This window comes from Salvelinus sp. IW2-2015, linkage group LG28 (genome assembly GCF_002910315.2).
Source record: "Salvelinus sp. IW2-2015 linkage group LG28, ASM291031v2, whole genome shotgun sequence".
NCBI lineage: Eukaryota > Metazoa > Chordata > Actinopteri > Salmoniformes > Salmonidae > Salvelinus > Salvelinus sp. IW2-2015.
Window position 1 is genome coordinate 11,066,017 of NC_036868.1, and position 22,679 is coordinate 11,088,695.

General features: G+C 43.2%; 1 protein-coding gene across 1 annotated transcript in view; it reads left to right on the plus strand.

Moving 5' to 3' along the window:
- LOC111954177 (A-kinase anchor protein 7) overlaps positions 1-22,679 on the plus strand; it is a 51,339-nt gene that overhangs the window by 6,413 nt on the left and 22,247 nt on the right. The window contains 8 exon segments of the mRNA XM_023973701.2: positions 3,004-3,144; positions 3,540-3,595; positions 3,597-3,700; positions 3,875-3,991; positions 4,446-4,550; positions 4,552-4,604; positions 9,224-9,336; positions 10,357-10,484. Of these exon segments, the coding sequence (XP_023829469.2) occupies positions 3,004-3,144; positions 3,540-3,595; positions 3,597-3,700; positions 3,875-3,991; positions 4,446-4,550; positions 4,552-4,604; positions 9,224-9,336; positions 10,357-10,484 (817 nt within the window).

The window sequence follows — 22,679 nt, forward strand, 5'->3', positions numbered from 1 at the left end:
GCTCATACGCTAAATAGGATTTACATATTGTGTCTTTCCTGTAAAACATTTTTAAATCAGAAATGATGGCTGGATTCACAAGATGTTGGTCTTTCATTTGCTGTATGCTGTGTATTTTTCAAGAAATGTTTTAGGATGAGTATTTTGGTAATTGACGTCGGTCTCTGTAATTATTCTGGCTACTTCCAACGCTATTTCAGATTGCAGCTGCAATGTAAACTGTGATTTATACCTTAAATATGCACATTTTTTCTAAAAAAACATATGCTATACCATAAATATGTTATCAGACTGTCATCTTATGAAGTTGTTTCTTGGTTAGTGGCTATATATATCTTTATTTAGTCGAATTGTGCTATGCTAGTCAGCTTTTTTACTGTGGGGGGTGCTCCCGGATCCGGGTTTGGTAGCAGTGAAAGGTTAACTTCTACTTGCTACGCATCCCGGATCCGGAGCACCCCCACAGTAAAAAAGCTGACTAGCATAGCCTAGCATAGCGTCACAAGTAAATACTAGCATCTAAATATCATTAAATCACAAGTGCAAGACACCAGATGAAAGATACACATCTTGTGAATCCAGCCATCATTTCTGATTTTTAAATGTTTTACAGGGAAGACACAATATGTAAATCTATTAGCTAACCACGTTAGCAAAAGACACCACTTTTTTTACTCCACCAGTTTTTACTCCATCAGTAGCTATCACAAATTCGACCAAATAAGATATATATAGCCACTAACCAAGAAACAACTTCATAAATGACAGTCTGATAACATATTATTGTATAGCATATGGTTTTTTAGAAAAATGTGCATATTTAAGGTATAAATCACAGTTCTACATTGCAGCTGCAATCTGAAATAGTGCTGAAGCTGCCAGAATAATTATAGAGACCAACGTCAAATACCTAATTACTCATCTTAAAACATTTCTGAAAAATACACAGCGTACAGCAAATGAAAGCCCAACATCTTGTTGAATCCAGCCAATATGTCAGATTTTTTAAGTGTTTTACAGCGAAAACACAATATAGCATTATAATTAGCGTACCACAATAGCCAGAAACACAACCGCATTTACCAGCAGCAAAGGTTAGCGATCGTAACAATCAGCAAAAAATATATAATTGGACTAACCTTGATATACTTCATCAGATGACAGTCCTGTAACATCATATTACACAATGCATTATAGGTTTGTTCGAAAAATGTGGCATATTTAGCAGCACAAAGCCGTGGTTATACAATTGTGATCAGTGGCAACAGGTCATGCATTCTGGCCGGCGCCATCTTGGAAAGGCACCTAATCTAATCAATAAATAATCGTAAACTTGACTAAAAAATACAGGTTGGACAGCAAATGAAAGATGCATTAGTTATTAATGCAACCGCTGAGTTAGATTTTTAAAATTAACGTTACTAGATATACAGTGTGCGTTACAGCCAGACTAGTGCCGCAATAATGGCGGACAAATGCGTTTACATTTTTCCACATAAATACGGAATAACATCATAAATAGCTCTTACTTTTGGACGAGCTTCCATCAGAATCTTGGGCAAGTGGTCCTTTGTCCAAAAGAATCGTTGCTTGGTTTGAAAACGTCGTCTTCAACTTCGGAACTAGCAGCTAACATTAGCTATGTGGCCACAACATGCCCAAATGTTCAAARCGCAATACTAAGGAAATTCCGAAAATAGCAATATACTCGCATAAACTGATATAACTCGGTTTAAAATAACTTCGTTATGATGTTTCTAACACCTATATCGAATTAAATTACAGACGGATATAGCTAAGGCCGATAACTGAGCGTTTCAAAATGCCATCCTGAGGTCTTGCTTTGCGCAATGACGAACGTCGAAAAGAGAGCTCCCTTCGTTCCTTGGCCTTTTATAAGCTCTGAGAACTACGTAGAAACTCCATTCCACTTCTCATTGGTTACTGACATCCAGGGGAAGGCGGGTGCAGTTCATGTCGACCCATAGGATACATACAGAGCTTTAAACTGATCTGAGAACAGAGCCTCGTTTTCAGACCTTCGCAGTTACTGTCATGAATTTCGCTGCAGAAAGAGTTCTGGTTCACCCACAGACATAATTCAAACGGTTTTAGAAACTAGAGATTGTTTTCTATCCAATAGTAATAATAATATGCATATTGTACGAGCAAGAATTGAGTACGAGGCAGTTTAATTTGGAGACGATATTTTCCAAAGTGGAAACAGCACCCCCTATATTGAGAAAAGGTTTAAGGGCTTGTAAGTAAGCATTTCATGGTAAAGTCTACACCTATTGTATCTGGCCCATGTGACAAATTTAAAATAAGATTTGAAAAATAAAACTACTATTAGAGAATTGTGAGAACATTCTCTTCTCACTGTAACATCAAAGGGAAAGTGCATTCCATAGTCATTGGATGACATGCTGCACAAACAGAGCCCCCCTTCATTTAAAAATATATATAATTCATCGAAGTACATTATATTGTTATGTACTGTCTTGGTGGTGGCCAGTTCCATGGCTTAATATCAGAAGTTCTAGGATCATCGCTCTCACACTGCATCACAAGATACTGTTTGCATGCTTGTTGTCAAAACAGCACAATGGATGGGGTGGAGTCACACCACAGCAGGTTGGTGGCACCTTAATTGGGAAGAATGGGCTCGTGTTAATGACTGGAGTGGAATGGTATCAAACACATGGTTTCCAGATGTTTGAATCCATTTACTCCGTTCTGGACATTATTATGAGCCGTTCTCCCCTCCGCATCCTCCTGTGAGTCACACACATAATCCATTCAGTCAGACCATACATTTAACTATGAGCAGTTTTTTTCTGTTGGTCAACTACTTTCAAGGAATAGCTTGTGTTCACTAGCTTCAACTATTCATTACATTCACCCAGAGTCTTGGAGCGCTTTTGTTGGAAATTATGTCTGCGATATTTGGAGGATTCATCTTAGCCATTTGCATGCTGTCATCATCTCCCCCTTGTTCCTCAGAAAAGGAAATGGTGAAGAGGATCAAGAAGAGACCCCAAAAGCCACATGGAAGGAAACAGMAGTCCAAGTCATCAGAATGCTCTGACAATCTCATGTCAGAACTTCCATTCGCAGCTACAGCAATATGGAACAACCTTGGTTGTAAACAGTTTATGCCATTTTATTTATGCATTTATATCTAGTTTAACTTAAATTAACATCTCCAGACTAATATAACATGGTTGTAACATACCTTTTTATAGAGAGGTTGAGTTCAGTAGTTACCATGACAGGGCTGTATGCTGGTGGCACCAACTCTGTAAGTCTATAATGACTGGTTATCTGCAGTAGTTGCCAATTGATGCAAGGACCTTCCTTGTACCGCAGCTGCCCTTGAATTCAAATTTCTTCCAGCTGCCTAGTGCCGATAAATAATGCATTGTTGACTTGACTGGCGGTTGGTTTTACAGGAGGGCAGTCAAATCCAAGTACAGAATAACAGAATCACACATTTGTCTCTTGTAAAACACTAATATCATTGTGCTACATTTCCCTAGTCACCAAGCCAGAGGCCAATTTGAAGAAGAAGCGAAAGAGAGGTGGGTGTTTGGTTAGAGAGTGAGGAGGATGCAGAGAGAAAGAAAGCACAAGGCCCAAACTACTTTGTTTCAATACCCATCACAAATCGTAAAGTACAATTTTATGAATTTGTTATTTTGTTTGTTGAAAAGTAAATGTTATATATTTATTTTGGGGTATTTCTCAAAAGTTTATCCACATGAACTCACTGATAATTGGAATAAATTACTGCTTGTTTCACTTCAAATGTGATCACAAGGCAACTGCTGGAACTGAATGGCCAGAGAGTGAATGGCATGCTCTACTTGTGCAGATCAGTGCAGGCCCTGGTGATGCAGAGGGACTCCAGACTCACTCGGGCTCTGGTGCCTGTAGCCAGTCTCCACATCACGCTGGTAACCCACTTGGCCAGTCAAGAGGAAGTAAACTTGTGAGTATCTGCAGCTGATCTCACCTATTTCAACCAAACAACCACCCTCTGTTTATAGATGGCAGATGCCATATTCTGTCTGTTTCTATATCCTACACATTTGTAGTGAGACTATTGATTAAAATATAATTTGTCCATAGGTGAAAATATTCAGTGCAGTGTGGTATTTTCTGAAAACATACAGTAAAACTCAATGTAGGCAACCACTCATACTTTTTTGAACCCCCATAGCCACTAAATACATAGTCCTAGAACTGTATCTCCCTATGACTAACACATGGCTACATGTCTGACTGTGTACACATCCCAGGAAATGTATATTTGCATCAATAAATACTGCAGGGGTAAATGTATGTATTAGCCTGACTGGCCAGTGTGTGACTGTGGTGGAAAGAGGATGAAGTAGAGAGAGAGAGGGATGGAGGGGATTAATGCTGTGCTCTGCTGACTGCAGGGCAGTGTGTGCAGTGGCCCAGATGAAGGCATCGCTGCAGGACCTGCTGCGGGGGCGAGAGCTCATCCTGCCCTTCCACAGCATCGGACACTTCAGGAAGATGGCGTTTTGTAGAGTTGACCCAGGGAGAGAACMTTGTCAAACTGGTCCAGATCGCAGGTGGGTGCTACTGCTAGTCGGCTGCTGCTCCCCCACCCAACCCCCCTCTCCTTACTCTCCCTCTTCCCATCCTCCTCCACCTGCTTTTATCCCATGTGCGGAATCTTTGACGTCTCTCACCGTGCCTTTCTAGCTGTATATTGATGTGAGTTGGGCTGCCAATTTTAGAATAAATCTGTGTATATGAGGATTGTTTTTAGCCATTTTAAATGGTATGCTTTCATAAATTATTATTTAAGCTGCAATATCAATTATTTATACAGCACATTTCAGACATGGAATGCAACGCAATGTGCGTCACAGGAGGGAAAAATATGATCGAATTAACAATGAAAATAACTTAAATATTTACTACATAAAAGGATAAACTAAAGAATAACAATTAAATGAATGACTAAAAAGCACCCTAAGGAAAAGCGACGCTAAAAAGGTGTGTTTTAAGAATGTCCACAGTTTCATTCCCCCTTTACTCAGTAATTTGTTGGAGCACCTTTGGCGGCGATTACAGCCTCGAGTCTTCTTTGGTAAGAAGCTACAAGCTTGGCACACCTTTATATGGGGAGTTTCTCACATTCTTCTCTGCAGATCCTCTCAAGCTCTGTCAGGTTGGATGGGGAGCGTCGATGCACAGCTATTTTCAGGTCTCTCCAGAGATGTTCGATCTGGTTCAAGTCCAGGCTCTGGCTGGGCCACTCAAGGACATTCAGAGACTTGTCCCAAAGCTGTGTGCTTAGGATCATTGTCCTGTTGGAAGGTGATCCTTCGCCCCAGTCTGAGAACCTGCTCCAGAGTGCCCAGGACTTCATCAAGGATCTCTCTGTACTTTACTCCGTTCATCTTTCCCTCGATGCTGACTAGTCTCCCAGTCTCTGCCGCTGAAAAACATCCCCACAGCATGATGCTGCCACCACCATGCTTCACCGTAGGGATGGTGCCAGGTTTCCTCCAGATGTGACGCTTGGCATTCAGGCTAAAGTGTTCAATCTTGGTTTCATCAGACCAGAGAATCTTGTTTGTCATGGTCTGAGTCCTTTAGGTGTGTTTTGGCAAGCTCAAAGCGGGCTTCCACTCTACCGTAAAGGCCTCATTGGTGGAGTGCTGCAGAGATTGTGGAAGGTTCTCCCATCTCCACAGAGGAACTCTAGAGCTCTGTCAGAGTGACCATCGGGTTCTTGGTCACCTCCCTGACCAAGGCCCTTCTCCCCCGATTGCTCAATTTGGCTGAGCGGCCAGCTCTAGGAAGAGTCTTGGTGGTTCCAAACTTATTCCATTTAAGAATGATGGGGGCCACTGTGTTCTTGGGGACCTTCAATGCTGCAGACATTTCTTGGTACCCTTTCCCAGATCTGTGCCTTGACACAATCCTGTCTCGGAGCTCTACAGACTTCCTTCGACCTCATAGCCTGGGTTTTTGCTCTGACATGCACTGTCAACAGTGGGACCTTTTTTTATATAGACAAGTGTGTGCCTTTCCAAATCATGTCCAATCAATTGATTTTACCAAGTTGTAGAAACATCAAGGATGATCAATGGAAACAGGATGCACGTTAGCTCAATTGAGTCTCATAGCAAATGGTCTGAGTACTTGTGTAAAGTGTRGCGGATGAATCAGAATTAGTTGGGTAACATAGATAATTAAGATGTTTTATTTGCATAATATGCTTATGTGAGATACTTGTCATTAGAATGTATCCCTTTGGACTATAGTGTTGGCAGTTGCACTTTTCCCTCTCTAGGGCTCAGTCACTTGGGGCCCAGAGAGGGGAGAGGTCAGGCTTGTCTTTCACATGTCCCTGGTGCTATGCAGAATATCAGAAAGGGAAGAGGACAGAATGGAACATTGTCTTCATATGTGAATGTGTCTTTACCTATTCTTAAACCATGTGAAGGGATGGCGTGATTAATGGGGAACCAATTACTTGTCTCCACAATGTCTGTGCGCCAGTCACTCCCTCCTTTTCCCATTGAGGGGAGGTGTAAAGGCAGTGTCTGGAAACATTCTATGTCCTCTCTGATCATGCACTTATCCTGGGATAGTGTATGACCTAGAGGCTCACTCCCCTCGGTGAGCTTGTCCAGGAGTGGGGTCAGGAGGGGGTTTACTTGAGATGGGAGTATCTAGAGTTGACAATTGATATATGCCATTGGATGAGTTGGTGTTTTTGTACTATGAAGTACCAGGAACGAGATTAGAACCTCGTCTTAGAGACCAAACTGAACGACAATGTATAGCGAATGCTATCTGGCTATGGAATACTCCTCTCTCAAGTAAAAGTCTTTCTTTGTGAACAGTTCCTAATATATCTGTGGTTTCTCATGTCGACTAGGGGGGTGGATCTTGGCTATAAAAGATCTTTGTAATTTTCTGTAGACACTCTCAACGGTTCATTAGAAATAGTGAATTGTTGAAAGTCAAATGCTATTGCAAAGCTTATTATTATTAAAGATGTAGTTTAAGTATAACTCTGACTGGTGTGTGAAGTTTTTCTCTCTCTCCTCATTCGGTAATACAGAAATATGCCACCACATTTGGCAACGAGGATGGGATGTGAATCCTCACTCGGTGACTGCTCCTGAAGATCTGGGCAAATCGTGCACGAGGGATCCCTCAAACTTGGGATCTCAGGGAAACCACACTTCGGGAACGAAGCAGATGGACCCACCTTTGATCTGAGAGGCAGCGAGCCGAGTGGATACCACATCTCAAGCTTAGTTTTTTTAAAGAAAGAGGYGAGCGAACCACACTTGAAGTCGAGTTTTTAACTTTGACTGGTGTGTAGTTTGTAACTCTCCTCATTTGGTAAAGCAGAAATATGCCACCACAAAAGTAAGAATTCATTATGGGGTATTGGTTGTAGGTTGATGTGGGAAAATGTTTTTAATACATTTGAGTAATGCTGTAACGTAACAAAATTTGGAAGAAGTCAAGGGATCTGAGTACTTTCTGAAATCACTATGTATAAACTGCACAACATGGAACCTTGTTGAACGCCACRTGTGATATGTTTTCTCTGAGTTATGTTCACCAAGTGTAACACTAACGGTTAAATAGGTCCTAAACCAATTTAGGACCGGAGAATGTAACGTTTTGGGCGACCCGATCAAATTCACATAGTGTGTTATAGATGGGGCTGTGGCGGTCACGAACCACTACTCACATACATGACTCTCCATCATGTGATCGGGTCTTTCTCACAGGCTACAAGTGAAGACAGACCCATCGGGGACGCAACTGTGAGTGTCCTTATCCAATTCTGAGGTGCATATTGAAGATATTGGAATAACTGTCCACATTTTACTTTTCATCAGCCAACAAGATGAGTAGGCCTAACGAACAGCAAAAACACTAGCCTATGTCAATCTACTATCCCCCATAGTACAAAAGTTGACATTCTGTGCGAGAAATAAATATTCCGAACATAGTCTGGGACAGTTGTGGGATGCGCTAGATCCCAAATTTAATACCACTAGCATCAACCTTTTTACGCAATGTATGCATAAGATCACAACATTTAGCTTAAAATGTTGGTAGCCTAATAGTTCATTTCTTCACAAGCGCAGCTATGCGCTCATTGTAGTAGGCTGTAAGCGCAAATGTTCCATTAGCAGAAAACACCATTATCAAAAGTGACCGCAAATGCAATTATGCATGTAATGCTTTTATTATAAAGGTGCATTTTTATGTTGAAAATTATCTTCCCCAAACTTTGAAACTCACTCGCTGCTTATGAATGCCAGTTAGGCTTATCACGAACTGGCTTGTAGCCCGTAACAAAAAGGGAGAAAACATTGAGATAACGGAATAACAAAATATATTTATTAAACTTAACTGTGTGTGTGTGTAGATGTATAGATGGTGATGTTGAGGGGTGCCAAAACAAATGAACTCAAAGATGCCCCAAATCGCCACAACTAAAAACAAGTGTGTCTGCGTGGAGAGAGTCTCTTCAATGTATGGGGGAAAAGCGTATTTATTTATACCCGGAACACACCCGAGCCCAGGGGTGTCCCATGTTGCTGACAACCGTCCTGGMTCCGCCCACCTGTTAAGGAAAACGAGCAGACAGAGTGGGAGGGTTGTCACAGGCTCAACACCCCTTGTAAAGCGGATTAAGGTGCTTACTTTTAAGAAGTTATGTTCTYTAGTTGTGATCCAAACCTTATCAAAACATATAGGCCTCTGGGCTAGGCTACATGAGGTGTGCGCGTATGATTCGAAAAAGTTTAAAAAATCATATAAAAGGCATTGCTTTTTTGTTGCTGGGCATCATTCACAGGTGACAATATATAATTCACAAGTGGCACACGAGTGATAGGTTAATATTGTCACCCTTCAGACTATTCTTGATTTCAATGAATTTCAATGAAGCTGTRCTTTTTAGATGGAGAAAGCTTCCCTAAAATAGAGACACTAACAGATTATCAGCTGCTGTCTTTTACTGCCCATTTGTGTTCTTCCACTAACCCCTATACCCGCCGCCCTCTCCTCCTATTAATTATCTTCTTGTCTTACACCACCCTGGCTTAAAGTTGCTCTCTCCCTCGTGGTCCTGAACTACAAATAGATCTACTTTTGTTTTCCCCATCACCCTCGCTCTGTCTCTGGTCATTTGCTCCAGGTCTTGTGAGGAAAACGTTTGAGGAGAAATGCCTCTCCTATGGTGACCGCAAAGCCTTCAAGCCTCACCTTACCTTCATGAAGCTGTCCAAAACTCCTCAGCTACACAGTCAGGTGAGCCTCATCACTCCTGCTGGAACGATATGCATAGAGAGAACACAGCTGTGTGGAGGTCGAGCGCAGCTTCACTATCCCTTCTTACTGGCAACCTTTTCTGCCTTTGAGGGATACCTTATTTGGTTGTGTAGGTAAGATTGTTAGTGGTTCAGAGAATATTAAGAGAATTCAAAGCCAAGTGTGTGTATTTATTCTGCCTTTCATATCAATTTAGTTGACTTTGATTGACTCAAATCAATTTAAATGAATGTTCATGTATTTCTGCAAGACCAAAGTCCTTATGATAATGTAATTGATTATAATAATGCGTAGATTATCATGAAATAAGTCTGATCATGCACATTCAGTGACTTAGGAATGAAAATCAGTAGTTGTAATAATACAATATAATACCTGACAGTTTTTTATAAATGTAACCTTTTATTTAGCTAGGCAAGTCAGTTAAGAACAAATTCTTATTTACAATGACGGCCAAACTGGCACGACGCCGGGCCAATTGTGCGCCGCCCTATGGGACTCCAATCACGGCTGGGTGTGATAGTCTGGATATGCTTTGATAGTGTAAGCCATTTATAAACTTAACAGTATCTTTATACAAAGTCACTGTCCCATGGAAGGAAGAAGGCCCTTTGATCAAATTGTGAACAATGATATTCACTTGGGTTGAGTGAATTTGTAGCAGCGGTACACTGTGTGACATGTTTACCATCCTGACTGAGTGAATGATGGTTATGGCAGTCGGTGTACAGTGATCTGGCAAGGGGAGGAGTGATGAGGAGCATTTGACCTGGAGGGGGGGATAGTAGGAGGGAAAGATGGGAGCCCCCTGCTTTATCGGTTTTTGGCAGTGGATGACATATTTCCTGCTGGTGTTATTGTTCCCACCAGACAACAGGCACCCTAGAGAATACTTTGTTACTGTGTGGGGTCAGGGTGGATGGGTGTGTTCAGAAACATCCATATCTGGTCAGACGTGACATTGTGCACATCCCCATGTCTGTCTGTGCTGTCTCCCAGGGTTTAAAGAAGCTGTACTCTGACTACGCTCGACACCACTTTGGAAAGGAGAGGGTGTTCAGACTGGCCCTCTACTCAATGTTGAAGACAAAGACCCCAGATGGATACTACCACCGAGGTCAGTTCCGGTGAGTAGAACCATGAGGCAGACTTGAAAAAAATGTGACTGAAAATGTGATCTGCTGTCCGCATTGACATAATTTAGAATTCAAAGAGGTGAACACAACGTTTTTTGCTTCAGACCTACTGTACCACTTCAATATCACATGAATTATGCACATAACTTGATTTACTCCAAAACTTGGGAGGTAAACTAAACCTGAGGGAAAGTCCAAATATCATAATACAGACTAATAGTGAGTACAGTGGGGATTTTCTTACTGGGATTTAATATTTATCCTAGAAAATGTTCCAGAACCAGTTCATATAATGTGATGTAGCAAGGGATGTTATTGTTTTTTAGCCTAGATTTTATTTTCAAACTGCCCCTTGATGTTACTGAATGGAATTCTTGCGGGTTGCTTTGTTTATATTTTGACCAGCAGAGGGAGTTTATCATCTTTTTTTAGGTGATTGTCTGTGAGGGCTGTGCTTTTCCTCTACATCATCTGGTCAACTCTTTACCCAGGGACTAACATTAGGAGGTTTAAGATGCTTGTTGTTCAGACCTGCCTTGATATTCATTAGAGGTTTGTTCTGACAATCAATAGACACTCATAATCAAGACATAATTGGTGGGGATTGTGTTTTGTGGCTTTTAGTACTTGTTTTTTGTTCAGATTCCCTGCTTGCTTTCTTTGGATGAATAAATGATTTGAGGATGATGTTCTTCTCTGGGAATAAGTGTCCTTGTCAGCCGTTCACTTCGTGTTCTATTTTGACTGAGTAAACCACAGAACAGACCTTTTTCGAATTAGCCTAATTGTTTAAAAGCCCAGGAATGTTTACGTTTGGCCTCCAACTTCTGGAGATTTTGGTTTTTGCTCTTAAAGCCACTTAAACAAGCTTGGCAAAAGTCGAATGCACCCACGGTGAGGGATATATTGTCAGTGTGAGATCAGCTAGAGGCTTGGAAATGATTAGCCAGTACACAGATCTGACGAGGGAAGAAGCGTTGTGGGAACAGGGCAGCCTAATTCATGTGCACTGACTGTCCACTGTGTGCTCCTCTGGCTGTGTGTGTTAAGTCTGCTTTTTAAGATGATCAGGAACAAGTTAATTTTGCTTCAGATTGCTGTCTAACAGCCTGTGAAATTGGTGGTATTGGGAATAGACTGGTTCTGCATATCAAATATGTACCATCCCACTGGGCACAGACGTCAATTCAACGTCTATTCCACGTTGGTTCAACGTCATTTTATTGGAATGACGTGGATTCAACCAGTGTGTGTGCTCAGTGTGATATATGTAGGGTCTATTATGGTTTGGCTATAGCCTAGACCTTGTTCATCTGTAATTAGTTAGTACACAGAGCTTTTGGTTGGTCTACATGACTAACATGGAAATGTCTAACAGCATCCGGTTGAGAGCAACATGGCTCCAATAGAAATGCTATATTAATTCGCCTGGTACTCAGGGTTGGTCTGGAAGGACTCCAACTGGATCAGGAAACTGTCAGTGGCGGGCAGGCTATAAAGTGGAAGGGTGTTGATTTAGGAGGATGTGTTTGTTATACATGACAGAAATAGAACTCACCAATGCTCAGCTCCATGGCCAATTTCTAATTTGAATACAACCTGTAAACACACACAATTAAAATATGACTGATATTACGATGAAGATAGAATTGGGATTGGTGTGCACATAAACACTGGTGTGAGTTGATTAGTCCATATATAGTATATTATTCTCTTGTCTCCGTCAGCTGTCACTTGGACTCATGAAGGCTATGGTTGGGCAGCAGTGCCAGCTAGGCAAGCTCTCCAGGACTTTCCCACTAGATGTGTGTAGTTGGCAGCAGGCAGGTCGGGGGTCTCTCCCCAGCCCTCTGATCTCTACTAGGTGCTCCCAGCACTGGCCTAGGTCCTGTGTGATGGGGTGGGGACTGTGGGCCACTGAGCTGGCCTTCTGATGGGATGGCCCCACTCCCCTGCCCTGACTGAGTCAGACTGTGGTGTCACAGACAGGACACAGCACACTGAGGGTTCCCTCTCTCTCACCTCACACAAGCAGCCAGCTGTGAAGCCCATGTCAAGGAGCTGACATCACGGTTCAGAAACACTGTTGCCATACTCACCCTCTAAGGTTGGGCAAGAGGCTAACCCATGTATGTGTGTGTGAGACTTAGATTTGATAGTGTTACTGGGTTGTGAATATGAGGATGCTGCAGGCTGGTTCCTCTCATATGATGGATTATACGCTATTCATTAATCACTCTGCTTTTGAATAATTGACTTATTGCTGTCTGAGAAACTGCTATGTATAGATTAGGAAATTGATTTTAGGGTGGCTGAATGTCATGTTGTTTTTAGTTGAATATGGGGGGGGGGGTCGCACTCTCAATTTTGCTTGAAGGATCTACAATCACGCCTGACAAGGCCAATTAAATCGGCGTCTCGCTGGAAGCCCCACCTTCCACAGGTGATAAGCGTGATGCTCRGATTCATTCCTTCATTTCGGTATGAACAGGAACGATTCACGCCACTAAAACAATTGCAAAACAAGACGATCTTAGGTTGCACCAACTAAACTGTCCCATAGTGGTAGAGCCTATTGACCCCCTGGATGTTGTGTGCTGAAGGTTGTACACTGAAGGTTGCCCTTGTTCTAATAAGTTTTCTAACCACAATTAGTTATTCTATTTGCTGGTGCAATGAGTAAGATGGCTATGAAAACGACAGAGACGATGATGGCTAAGCCGGGTTCTGGGTCGAGATCATTCTCCCAGTTGTGCGGTTATAGCRTTTCTCTGGAAGATACTCAGTCACGATTTACAGAATGTGTAGTTACCAACGCTTCCTGAATCTCAGTCCCAGCCAAGGTCCTGGATGCTGGTACCTCGGCTGAGACCGAGATGCAGGAAGCGGAGTTGGGTTGAGTGGTGGGAGCAAATGTCTTGTCTGCCCAWAGGACCGGTAGTATGTGGTGGCTGCCTGCACCCAACCGGCTCCTGTGCGCTCTGTCACCAGTTACGGGAGGCTACTCAGAGGGCAGCTAGGTTCGGTGGGTACCCCTCGCCACCTGTCTGCCTCGGTCTAGCACCGCTTGCCTCTTCCTAGACTTGTTGATGAAACGATCCGGTCCTATGTGGACTTTTGAGACCAGGCTAGCTAAACGAGCACTGCATAGTGTGCTAGCCAGGTTCCTGCCTCCCTATGGTGAAGTTGCTGGGGTAGCTCTTTTGTTTGGTATACTCGCTTAGTTATTCTAAACGGACCTTGCTGCGGTCAAAGAGGCTAGCTAGCCTAACTTATGCTAAAAAGCGTTCTGGGTAACGTTGGCTAGCATGCTTAACTCCTGACGAATAACTTACTAGCTTTCCCCTGGTGTTATGGCAACACAATTCATATTTTTAGTTCCTGGAGTTGGAGGGAATGAAGAAAACAACAGGGTTTGCATGCAGCCTCCAATCACTTGGCTGGGGTAAATCCCGGCGCGAGGGGCCTCCACAAAAAATTACTGCTCCCACGTTTGGCAAACGGGGTACTACGTCAGCCATTTCCAGAGCCCCCTGTGCCTTCAAGGTGCCGATCATGCAGGCTATACAGTCTCACAAAATCACAACGTATGTTGGACGCTTGTCCATGTTTAATGCTGCCTCGGTTACCCCRCGTTCCATGGTGTTCACAGGGTTCAAGGGGTATGTCAGTCTCCCCAGGGTGAGCGTGACAATTTGGGTCAGTGTCCACAAGGGGCCCCCCCTCCCCATAGGTGGCTCATTACTGGGATTTTTATTTTTTATTTCACCTTTATTTAACGAGGTAGGCCAGTTGAACGAGTTTTCCGGCTCCAGTTTCAACTGTTCAGCCTGCGGCTATGGAACCCTGACCTGTCCACCGGACGTGCTACCTGTCCCAGACCTGCTGTTTTCAACTCTCTAGAGACCGCAGGAGCGGTAGAGATACTCTTAATGATCGGCTATGAAAAGCCAACTGACATTTACTCCTGATTATTATTTGACCATGCTGGTCATTTAGGAACATTTAAACATCTTGGCCATGTTCTGTTATAATCTCCACCCGGCACAGCCAGAAGTGGACTGGCCACCCCTCATAGCCTGGTTCCTCTCTAGGTTTCTTCCTAGGTTTTGGCCTTTCTAGGGAGTTTTTCCTAACCACATTGCTTCTACACCTGCATTGCTTCTGTTTGGGGTTTTAGGCTGGGTTTCTGTACAGCACTTCGAGATATTAGCTGATGTACGAAGGGCTATATAAAATAAACTTGATTTGATTTGATTTTCCTTTACAACTGCGACCTGGCCAAGATAAAGCAAAGCAGTGTGACAAAAACAGCAACACAGAGTTACGTTGCACATAAACAAACGTACAGTCAATAACACGATAGAAAAATCTATGTTTAGTGYGCGCAAATGTAGGGAGGTAAGGCAATAAATGGGCCATAGAGGCAAAAATAATTACAATTTAGCATTGCTGATTCCTGCCTGTAGCTCACTAGTCGCTATGAGCTGTCTAGTGATACAGGCCATTGGCTCTATAGGCGATTAATTGTTTGGAGCGGAGTTGAAGGAATGAGCAGGGTTAGACACGACCACCCTATTATCCCAAACGCAGTCTTTGTGCTTCATATGAGCACCCAAATGAGCTGTCTGTCTCCAGCTTAAAGGAAAAGTCCACTGAAAAACTATCTTTTGGTGTTTGTTTCACTAGTCCATTATTGACAGCCCGCTTCTCCTTCACCCAAATCCAGACAGCTGATGTTCTGAAAGAGCTAAAAAATCTGGATCCCTACAAATCATCTGGACCCTCTCTTTCTAAAATTATCCACCGCAATTGTTGCAACCCCTATTACTAGCCTGTTCAACCTCTCTTTCGTATTGTCTGAGATCCCCAAAGATTGGAAAGCTGCCRCGGTCATCCCCCTCTTCAAAAAGGGAGACACTCTAGACCCAAACTGTTACACACCTATATATATATTCTACCCTGCCTTTCTAATGTCTTCGAAAGCCAAGTTATATGGTGCTGTATTTTCTTTTACCTCTATTTTTTAAAACTTATTATTGATTAATATACTGTATGATGCAGCATAGGCCCACCCACTGGGGAGCCAGGCCCAGTCGATCAGAATTCGTTTTCCCCCACAAAAGGGCTTTTTACAGACAGAAATACTCCTCAGCACACCACGTGATCTGCGGTTGTCAGGTCCAAATTCAAATTATATTTGTCACATATACATGGTTAGCAGATGTTAATRCGAGTGTAGTGAAATGCTTCTAGTTCTGACAGTGCAGTAATATCTAACAAGTAATCTAACAATTCCCCAACAACTACCTAATACACAAATCTAAAGGGTGAATGAGAATATGGACATATAAGTATATGGATGAGCGATGGCTGAGCGGCATAGGCAAGGTGCAGTATATACATGTGATGTGAGTAATGTAAGATATGTAAACATTATTAAAGAGACATTATTATTTAAAGGCGCATTGTTTAAAATGACTAGTGATACATTTATTAAAGTGGCCAGCGATTGGGTCTCAATGTAGGCAGCAGCCTCTGCATTAGTGATTTGCTGTTTAGCAGTCTCTCGGTCCCAGCTTTGATGCACCTGTACTGACCTCGCCTTCTGGATGGTGGCGGTRTGAACAGACAGTGGCTCAGGTGGTTGATTGTCCTTGATGGTCTTTTTGGCCTTCCTGTGACATCGGGTGCTGTAGGTGTCATGGAGGGCAGGTAGTTTGCCCCTGGTGACCCATTGTGTAGATTGCACCACCCTCTTGAGAGGGTTGAGGGCGGTGCAGTTGTCACGTTCTGACCATAGTTCTTGTGTGTTGTGCTTGTTTTAGTGTTGGTCAGGACGTGAGCTGGGTGGGCATTCTATGTTGTGTGTCTAGTTTGTCTGTTTCTATGTTTGGCCTAATATGGGTTCTCAATCAGAGGCAGATGTTTTGTGTTGTCTCTGATTGGGAATCATATATAGGTGGCTTGTTTTGTGTTGGGATTTTGTGGGTGGTTGTTTCCTGTCTCTGTGTTTTCTCTGCACCAGATGTGGCAAACCGATACAGCCCTATTTGTTATTTTGTATTGTGTAAGTGTTCACAGCTTCGTTTAATTAAACATGTTGAACACGAGCTACGCTGCGTCTTGGTCCGATCCCTGCTACACCTCCTCTTCAGATGAAGAGGAGGAAGGCTGCCGTTACAGCAGTTGCCGTACCAGGCTGTGATACAGCCCGGCAGGATGCTCTAGATTGTGCATCTGTAAAAGTTTCAGGCTTTTGGCGACAAGACAAATTTTCTTCAGCCACCTGAGGTTGAAGAGTCACTGTTCAGCCTTCTTCACYGCACTGTCTGTGTGAGTGGACCATTTCAGTTTGTCTGTGACGTGTACGCCCATGAACTTAAAACTTTCCACCTTTTCCACTGCTGTCCCTTTGATGTGGATAGCGGGGTGCTTGCTCCCTCTGCTGTTTCCTGAAGTCCACGATCATCTTTGTTTTGTTGACGTTGAGTGAGAGGTTGTTTTGCTGACACCACACTCCCAGGGCCCTCACCTCCTCCCTGTAGGCTGTCTCGTCATTGTTAGTAATCAAGCCCACTACTGTTGTGTCGTCTGCAAACTTTATGATTGAGTTGGATGTGTGCATGGCCACGCAGTCGTGGATGAACAGGGAGTACAGGAGAGGGCTGAGCACACACCCTTGTGGGGCCCCAATGTTGAGGATCAGCGAAGTGGAGATGTTGTTTCCTACCTTCACCACCTGGGGGCAGCCCGTCAAAGTCCAGGACCCAGTTGCACAGGGCGGGGTTGAGACCCAGGGCCTCCAGCCTGATGAGCTTGGAGGGTACTATGGTGTTGAATGCTAAGCTGTAGTCAATGAACAGCTTTCTTACATGGGTATTCCTTTTGTCCAGATGGGATAGGGCAGTGTGTTTTGGCAATTGCGTAGCCTGTGGACGTGTTGGGGCGGTATGCAAACTGAAGTGGGTCTAGGGCGGCCGGTAAGGTGCAGGTGATATGATCCTTGACTAGTCTCTCAAAGCACTTTATGATGACAGAAGTGAGTGCTATGGGGCGGTAGTCATTTAGTTCAGTTATCTTTGCCTTCTTGGGTACAGGAACAATGGTAGCCATCTTGAAGCATGTRGGGACAGCAGACTGGGATAGGGAGAGATTGAATATGTTCATAAAGGCACCAGCCAGCTGGTCTGTGCATGCTTTGAGGACGTGGCTACGGATGCGTCTGGGCCTTGCGAGGGTTAACACGTTTAAATGTTTTTCTCACGTTGGCCACGGAGAAGGGGAGGGGGGGGTGGTCGCAGTCCTTGTTAGCAGGCTGTGACGGTGGCAATGTATTGTCCTCAAAGCGGGMAAAGAAGGTGTTTAGTTTGTCTGGAAGCGTGACTTCGGTGTCCCTGGCGTGGCTGGATTCCTTTTTGTAGTCCTTGATTTCCTGTAGACCCTGCCACATATGTCTCGTGTCTGAGCCGTTGAATTGCGACTWCACCTTGTCCCTGTACTGGCATTTCGGCTGTTTGATTGCCTTGCGGAGGGAATAACTACACGGTTTAAATTCAGACATTCCCAGACCTCTTTCCATGGTTAAATGCTGTGGATCGCACTTTCAGTTTTGCGCGAATGCCGCCATCCATCAACAGTTTCTGGTTAGGGTAGGTTTTAATAGTCACAGTGGGTACAATATCTTCAACGTACTTCTTTATAAACGCACTCACTGAGTCAGCGTATAGGTCGATGTTGTTCTCTGAGGCTGAACATATTCCAGTCCGCATGATCAAAACAATCTTGCGGACCAGCGTTGAATGGTTCTCATCACTGGTACATCCTGTTTGAGTTTTTGCCTATAAGACGGAAGGAGAAAGATGGCGTCGTGGTTGGATTTGACRAAGGGAGTATTGGGGAGGGCTTTGTATGCATCGCGGAAGTTAGAGTAGAAGTGGTCGAGGGTGTTGCGCATGTGTGTAGTGCAATCAATATGCTGGAAGAATTTCGGTAGACTTGTTCTCATATTTGCTTTGTTAAAATCCCCAGCTACAATAAATGCAGACTCAGGATGTATGGTTTCCAGTTTGCATATAGTCCAGTGAAGTTCCTTGATGGCCTTCTTGGTGTCTGCTTGATGGGGAATGTACACAGCTGTGACTATAACTGACGAGAATTCTCTTGGTAGGTAGAATTGCCAGCACTTGATTGTAAGGAATTCTAGATCGGGTGAGCAGAAGGACTTGAGTTCAGTTATGATTACACAATGAGTCGTTAATCATAAAGCATACACAACCGCCAGGCCTTTTCCCAGAGAGGTGTTTATCTCTGTCGGTGCGATGCATGGAGAAGCCCGGTGGCTGAACCGATTCCGACAGCATATCCCGAGAGAGCCATGTTTCCGTGAAACAGTATGTTACAACCTGACTCTCTGGAAGGCAACCCTTGCTCGAATTTCGTCTAACTTGTTATCAAGAGACAGGACATTGGCTAGTATACTCGTGCACGTCGCACACCGCTCCCGTCTACGGGGACTGGCCAGGTGTCCGCTTCGTCTGCGGCTTCGTTGTTTTGGATCGCCTACTGAAATTACCTCCGTTGTCCTGGGTGGTGGTCCAAACAGAGGTCTCCGCTTCGGGAAAGTCGTATTCCTGGTCGTAATGTTGGTAAGTTGAAGTTGCTCTCATATCCAGTAGTTCTTCCCGGCTGTATGTAATAAGACTTAAGATTTCCTGGGGTAACAATGTAAGAAATTATACATTTAAAAATATTTTATTAAATTTTTTTATTACTGCGTAGTTTCCTACGAACTCGAAGCGAGGCGACCATCTCTGTCGGTGCCATACCATCCACCTGACAGGTGTGGGATGCTGATTAAACAGCATGCTCATTACACAGGTGCACCTTTTGCTGGAGACAAAAGGCCACTGTAAAATGTGCAGTTTTGTCACAACACAATGCCACGGATGTCTGCAGTTTTGATGGAGCGTGCAATTGGCATGCTGACTGCAGGAATGTCCACCAGAGCTGTTGCCAGATAATTAAATGTTAATTTCTCTGCCATATTTTGGCAGTATGTCCAACCGGCCTCACAACCGCAGATCACATGTAACCAGCCCAGGACCTCCACATCCGGCTTCTTCACCTGCGGACAGCTGATGAAGTTGTGGGTTTGCACAACCAAAGAATTTCTGCAAAAACTGTCAAACCGTCTCAGGGAAGCTCATCTGTTTTTCTCGTCGTCCTCACCAGGGTCTTGACCTGACTGCAATTTGCCGTCGTAACCAACTTCAGTGGTCAAATGCTCACCTTCGATGACCACTGGCACGTTGGAGAACTGTGCTCTTCACGGATGACTCCCGGTTTCAACTGGAACGGGCAGATTTGGGCGAGCAGTTTGCTGATGTCAATGTTGTGAACAGAGTGCCCCATGGTGGCGGTGTGGTTATGGTATGGGCAGGCATAAGCTACAGACAATGAACACAATTGCATTTTATTGATGGCAATTTGAATGCGCAGAGATACCGTGACGAGATCCTGAGGCCCATTGTCGTTCCATTTATCCGCCGCCATCACATGTCACAAGGATCTGTATGCAATTCCTGTAAGCTGAAAATATACCAGTTCTCCCATGGCCTGCATACTCACCAGACATGTTAACCATTAAGCACGTTTGGGATTCTCTGGATCGACATGTACAACAGCGTGTTCCAGTTCCCGCCAATATACAGCAACTTCGCACAGCCATTGAAGAGGAGTGGGACAACATTCCACAGGCCACAATCAACAGCCTGATCAAGTCTATGCAAAGGAGACGTGTTGCGTCGCATGAGGCAAATGGTGGCCCACCAGATACTAACGTGTTTTTTTTTTTTGGAAGGTATCTGATCAACAAATGCATATCTGTATTCCCAGTCATGTGAAATCAATAGATTAGGGCCTCAATTGATTTCAATTGACTGCTTTACTTTTATGAACTCAAACTCAAACTTAGTACAATCTTTGAAATTGTTGCATTTAATATTTTTCAGTATATTATATGCTATTGATACTATTGATTCCACTACCCACTTTATATATGTAAATAGAGTCTATTACGGTCTACTGGATGCTTCCTCTTCTACCTCTTATCTTATTAATTTAATGTACTGTATTGTTGAGGGAGCTTGCGCATAAGCATTTTGCTGCACCTTTTACTCCTGCTGTAAACTGTGACGAATACATTTGATTTTGTCAGCGGACTAGCGGTAGGTAGTGTGGGTGAATGTGGCGAGAGGAGCGTGCTACTGGTAACTTTTTTTATTATAAACTGGGTGGTTCGAGCCCTGAATGCTGATAGGCTGAAAGCTGTTGTATACCACGGGTATGACAAAACATAGATTTTTTCTCTTGTAATTACGTTGGTAACCAGTTTTAATAGCAATAAAGCATCTCGGGTTTGTGGTATATGGCCAATATAGCACGGCTAAGGGCTGTATCCAGGACCAGCCCTTAGCCATAGTATAATGGCCATTTACCACAAACCCCTGATATGCCTTATTGCTTAAATGTACTGCATTGTTGAGGGAGCTAGCACATAGGGCAAAATGCTTATCTTTTACACCTGCTGTAAACTGTATGTGAAGAATACATTTGATTTTACATTTCGTCAGCAGACTAGCAGAAGGTAGTGTGGGTGAACTTGGCGAGAGGTGTGCGACTGGTGGATTCTTGAAAAATAAGGGTAGGGTTGTAGAGAATCGAAAGACCATGAATGTAATAAGAAATCTTAGGTGCTGGCTTAAGGCCAGTAGCAACCACTACAGAATGTCTGGTCAGAACAAGGATGAGGCGAACAAGGATAAGGGGAGTTTAATGGAAGATGTCCACATTCACACACATCTGACCACTCATGGTTCAGACAACTGAGACTCATGTCTAGTGAGAACTAGAAGTCGACCGATTATGATTTTTCAACGCCGATACCAATTATTGGAGGACCAAAATTAGCCGATGACGATTAATCTGCTTTTACATTTTCTTTTGTAATAATGACAATTACAACAATACTGAATGAACAATGAACACCTTAATTTTAACTTAATATAATACATGAATAAAATATATTTAGTCTCAAATAAATAATGAAACATGCTCAATTTGGTTTAAATAATGCAAAAACAGTGTTGAAGAAATTAAAAGTGCAATATGTGCCATGTAAAAAAAGCTAACATTTAAGTTCCTTGCTCAGTACATATGAAAGCTGGTGGTTCAATATTCCCAGTTAAGAAGTTATAGGTTGTGGTTATTATATGAATTATGACGCGTTGACTTTCTCTCTATACCATTTGTATTTCATATACCTTTGACTATTGGATGTTCTAATAGGCACTTTAGTATTGCCAGCCTAATCTCAGGAGTTGATAGGCTTGAAGTCATAAACAGCAATGCTTGAAGCACAGCGCTAAGAGCTGCTGGCAAACGAGGTAAAGTTTGAATGAATGCTTATGAGCCTGCTGCTGCCTACCAGCGCTCAGTCAGACTGCTCTATCAAATCATAGACTTAATTATAATATAATAAACACAGAAATACGAGCCTTTGGTCATTAATATGGTCAAATCCGGAAACTATAATTTCGAAAACAAAACGTTTTATTCATTCAGTGAAATACGGAACCATTCCATATTTTATCGAACGGGTGGCAACCCTAAGTCTAAATATTGGTGTTACATTGCACAACCTTCAATGTTATGTCATAATTATGTAAAATTCATGTTTCTGACTACAAAGCATGTTTCTGACTACAAAGCGTGTTGTGGTCATAGACTAACAAACTGAAATCCCGGGAATCAAGGCTGCTGACAGGCTGAACGAGATGTGGTGATAATTATTTTGTGTGACATTGACAAATAAGACACCAACAAAAGTGGGGGTCCTCTGAATGGGAGACTAAGCTGCCCGATTAGAACTAACCAGAAGGCATGGCTAAAATCATCTGACTGAAGCTGGCCATTTTATTTWTTTATTTTTTATTTTTATTTATTTTTAAATTTTACCCCCAATTTTCGTGGTATCCAATCGCTAGTAATTACTATCTTGTCTCATCGCTACAACTCCCGTACGGGCTCGGGAGAGACGAAGGTCGAAAGCCATGCGTCCTCCGAAGCACAACCCAACCAAGCCGCACTGCTTCTTAACACAGCGCGCGTCCAACCCGGAAGCCA